The sequence below is a fragment of the Charadrius vociferus genome, unplaced genomic scaffold (genome assembly GCF_000708025.1).
Source record: "Charadrius vociferus isolate BGI_N301 unplaced genomic scaffold, ASM70802v2 scaffold370, whole genome shotgun sequence".
In the NCBI taxonomy this organism is placed as follows: domain Eukaryota; kingdom Metazoa; phylum Chordata; class Aves; order Charadriiformes; family Charadriidae; genus Charadrius; species Charadrius vociferus.
The window spans coordinates 1,818,247-1,822,374 of record NW_009646744.1 but is presented as its reverse complement, the minus strand read 5'-3'; the positions used below and the strand labels follow the sequence as shown (position 1 = coordinate 1,822,374).

Sequence of the window (4,128 nt, the reverse complement as noted above, 5' to 3'; positions counted from 1 at the left end):
CCAAAGAGCAATTCAGAGCACCTATGTTGGGAGCCTGACCACTGCCGAATTTGAACACCTGTCCCCTCCCACTGAATATGTATGGAACTGCTCCTAATTTAGACATTTATGTTATAATACCTACACTGTTGGGCAAGGATACCTCTCCATATTGTACTTAAAAAAACTACATTATGAGAGTTATTTTACCAATGGAAATGATGAATTCTTCTATGCCACAAACAATCTTTGAAATAAACTCCTCCAGCTGGTAGCACTTACCTGATAACAACATACTGAACGCTGGGTGATGCTGAAGTCTTGAACAAGACAGTAATACACAGGTGACATCTCCCAAAGGGACGGGGCTAAGCTTTGGGGATTTGGGGTATGTGTCATGGTGAGAGAAGGATTCTCTGACTTTCAGGTGTGGGAGAAGTGCGGACACGGGAAGCGGATTTTCCAGCCCTTCACCCGAGATGCCCTCACCAACCCACTGCCCGGAGCACTCAAAGTGTGTTATAAGCAGCAACTTACTTCTTGGCCGTCTTCAAGTATGATGGCTCCTGCTTGCTCTACTACTTCAAATATCATCACCGAGCAAAGCTCTCTTCGCACAGACATAGTCATGTTCGCAAAGGCAGGCAGCTGATGCATAAATTCCAATAATTGCTCTGTTAGACAAAGGAAACATTGGTGTGAAGACTGCGAGGCCAAGGGGTTCCTTGGATACCTTACCCTCCACAGGTACATTAAATCTCAGTTAAATTCACAGAAAAATTGCTCAGTGGTGTTACAATCCCCATTAGTGCCTGTGGCTAAATGTATTTTGTCATCAACAACCGGAACTCGGCTCTACAGTCTTGATGGTGTTCTGATTGACTCTTACAGCATCTAGAGTATAAAAGCACTTCAGCTTCAAACATTTAGAAAAATTAAAAATACCCTTCCAATACAGTAATTATAAGCTTGATAGGAGCATGAAATGTTTTTCTAGTGTTTAGAGAAGTAATCTGAAGTATAGCATAACGCTAATTTTACTATTTAACTGATGCGAATTTCTAGTTAAATGCTGCAGTAAATCATTTTCATCTTAAATGTTTTCCAGTTTACAATTTGGTAAATCTATATTGCAGTAATAGTATATTCTCTTTGACATTTAATAACTAATTCAATGGTTTCAGGCAGTCAAAATTACTTTCCTACCTATCCCTCCTGTATATCAACACATACAATGACTGTAATACTTAGCATCTTAACCATTTCCAAGACTGTTTTTTAAAACATTTAGTTTCTCCAAACAAATACTCTCTCGGACAGTAAGAGGAGAGATCACTCAATTAACAGTATCACTAGAGCAAAGCGATCTCTGGAAGACGTCATTCATAAATATGAGGATATACGTTTAACATTAACTCATTAAACAGTTTTCAGATATGCTTCTCTTACAGATGCTGTATGACAGAGTTTTACATAAAGGTATTTTTTTTTTTCCTCCTCACCAATATCATCATCAGTTTTATCTGCAGGCTCTTTCTCAAGGCACTCTCGTACAACATCTCGCCCTAGAAGTGGATCTGAAGTTCTGTCAATATCTTCATCCTCTTCTTCTTCTTCATCTTCAGAGTCTACAGGCGCTTCTGGAAGACCTGTTAAATCAACGTCTCCCATCTCACTCTCTGTAGCCTATAGAGAAAACATCCATCAGACAAAGAGTTCAATGTCTTCCGTTTAATGACTTATGGCCTTAGGTAGCTGATACGATAAAAGAAATCCTGTGATCAACAATTCAAACTAGAAATTGCAATAGCTCCATTTTGAACACTGAGAAAAACATGTTACACTGAAATCTACGGTTACAGGACGGTACAAATACCCACCATAGGCACAAAGCAACACCATGCTAGAGGCATTGCGATCACGAGTTCTGAAAAGAAAATTAACGTACTGGGACATTTGTTCTCTGTCTTTCCTTATATCCCTCCCCACCTCCAATGAACTACGGGCAGCATAGACCCATCAATATTAACTGTGTGACACAGGAAAAAACAAAGCAGATTGACTGGCTAAAATAAAAGGGATTTGATCTTATTTTTAACGTTGGTATTATAACACGGATTTCAATCCTGGCATCGAACAAGTGTGTCAGGTGCAGCACATAAACTGGGGCAGGGGAAAGGAGATAAGGATTCTGTCCTCTATTGGCCGATTCTCATTTTATAGCATCTATTCTTTCTTGCTCATTCACGTAAACAAAATGTTTTTTTCACAATTCAAGAGTCTGTATTATTAACAAAATAATAATATAGTTCAGTAATACCATTGGTTACCCAACGCCTGCAGACACACTTCTGCGGCCATCAATAGATGGCAATAGAGACATCACACGGAGCAACGACATGAAGAACAGGGAACGAGAATGCCATACTGGCAACAAAAAGCAGAATCGCATAGGAATCATTTGCAATAATGCCTTATGTAAAGTTTAAATGATGTAATTGCATGAAAATAACTTTCCAAACAGATGGAAGGGGGGAAAAGGAAAAAAAAAAGTACTATCAAATTTTCAATTTCCCCAGAGTAGTTAGTTTAAGCCAGCATGCAAATCATTTTTCTGTTCAAATTCAAAAATCTTAACAACAAGATGTGTCACTGAGAAGTATAAGGCAATTATATAAAGACTTGCAGAAAGCTGAGTTTCTTTTTAAATGAACACATTTACAATATTCACTTTCGCTTTAAAAGAAATACTTGTGATTTTACAGAAACACCGGTGACAAACAAACGTATCACATACTCTGCATGTTCACAAAACCTCCAATATAAAGGATGGGGTCTTGTCCAAGCTCACTTTGAACACCTCCAGTGATGGGGCAGCCAGAACTTCTCTGGGCAACCCGTTCCAGTGTCTCAGCGTCCTCACCGTAAAAAATGTCTTCCTTATACCCAAGCTAAATCTACCTTTTTTGAGTTTAAACCCGTTGCCCCTTGCCCTGTCACTGCAGGCCCTGGCAAAAGGTCTTTCTTATAAATACTTCTTATAAGTATTTCTTATAAAGCCTTATAAAGTATTGAAAGGTCTCCCCGGAGCCTTATTCCCTTCTCTCCAGTCACTGGGGACTTCACCTGACCGCCACAGCTTTTCAAGAGAGATGGAGAGTGCCTTAGCAACTACATCAGCCAACTCCGTCGGGACCCTGAGATGCATCTCGGTGGGTCCCATGGACTTGTCTATGTTCAGGTTCCTCAGGTGATCTCAAACCTGATCTTCTCTTACCACAGGAAGGACTTTGTTCCCCGAGTCCCCACCTCGAGGTTCAGGGACGTGAGAGATGTGGGAAGAGTGACTAGCAGTGAAAACCGAGGCAATATACTTGTGGAGTACCTCAGCCTTCTCCATGTCACTAGCTCTCCTGTCTTAACTTATGGAGTGGAGAGGACTACGTTGTCTTCAATCTCCTTTTTCTGATCAGTGTACCTGTAGAAGCCCTTATTGTTTTTCTTCACATCCTTGGCCAAATCCAGCTCCAACTGTGCCTTACCTTTCCTGATCCCAACCCTACACGTCCCTATATTCCTCCCAGGACACAGCATCCCAGACTGGTGGGGGTGGAAAGGGCCCTCTGGAGCTCCCCCATCCCACCCCCCGCCAGAGCAGGGGCACCTCCAGCAGTGGCACAGGACGGCGTCCAGGCGGGTTTGGGATGGCTCCAGAGGGGGAGACTCCCCCACCTCTCTGGGCAGCCTGTGCCACTGCTCTGCCGCCCTCACAGCAGAGGAGGCCCTCCTCCTGTTCCCATCCCCCTGGCACCCTCCCTTGAAGGATTTATAAGTATTGATAAGATCTCCCCTCAGTCTTCTCCAGACTAAAAAGCCGTAATTCCCTCAGCCTTTCCTCATAAGAGAGATGCTCCAGTCCCCTCATCATCTTTGTAGCCCTTTGCTGGACCCTCTCCAGCAATTCTTGGTTCCACTGTAGGCATTTCCTTCTCGCGCTTTACTTTGACCAGGAGGTCCTTACTCAGCCATGCCGGTCTCCTGCCCTCCTCGCCTCATAAAAAACAGCACAGATTTTAAGCGATTTAATCACAGCAGACTGCGCTGTCTCCACCTTCCTACACGCTCCACGTTGACCGGCTAAGGCAAGCC

At 42.8% G+C, this 4,128-nt stretch overlaps 1 protein-coding gene across 1 annotated transcript in view; it reads right to left on the bottom strand.

Annotated features, from left to right (window-relative positions):
• The window catches only part of RAPGEF6 (Rap guanine nucleotide exchange factor (GEF) 6), a 111,070-nt gene that overhangs the window by 38,785 nt on the left and 68,157 nt on the right, over positions 1–4,128 (bottom strand). Inside the window, exons 8-9 of the mRNA XM_009891364.1 lie at positions 1,482–1,665; positions 517–653 (exon numbers count right to left, since the gene is read on the bottom strand). Coding sequence (XP_009889666.1) covers positions 517–653; positions 1,482–1,665 — 321 coding nt within the window. The remainder of the gene's footprint in view (positions 1–516; positions 654–1,481; positions 1,666–4,128) is intronic.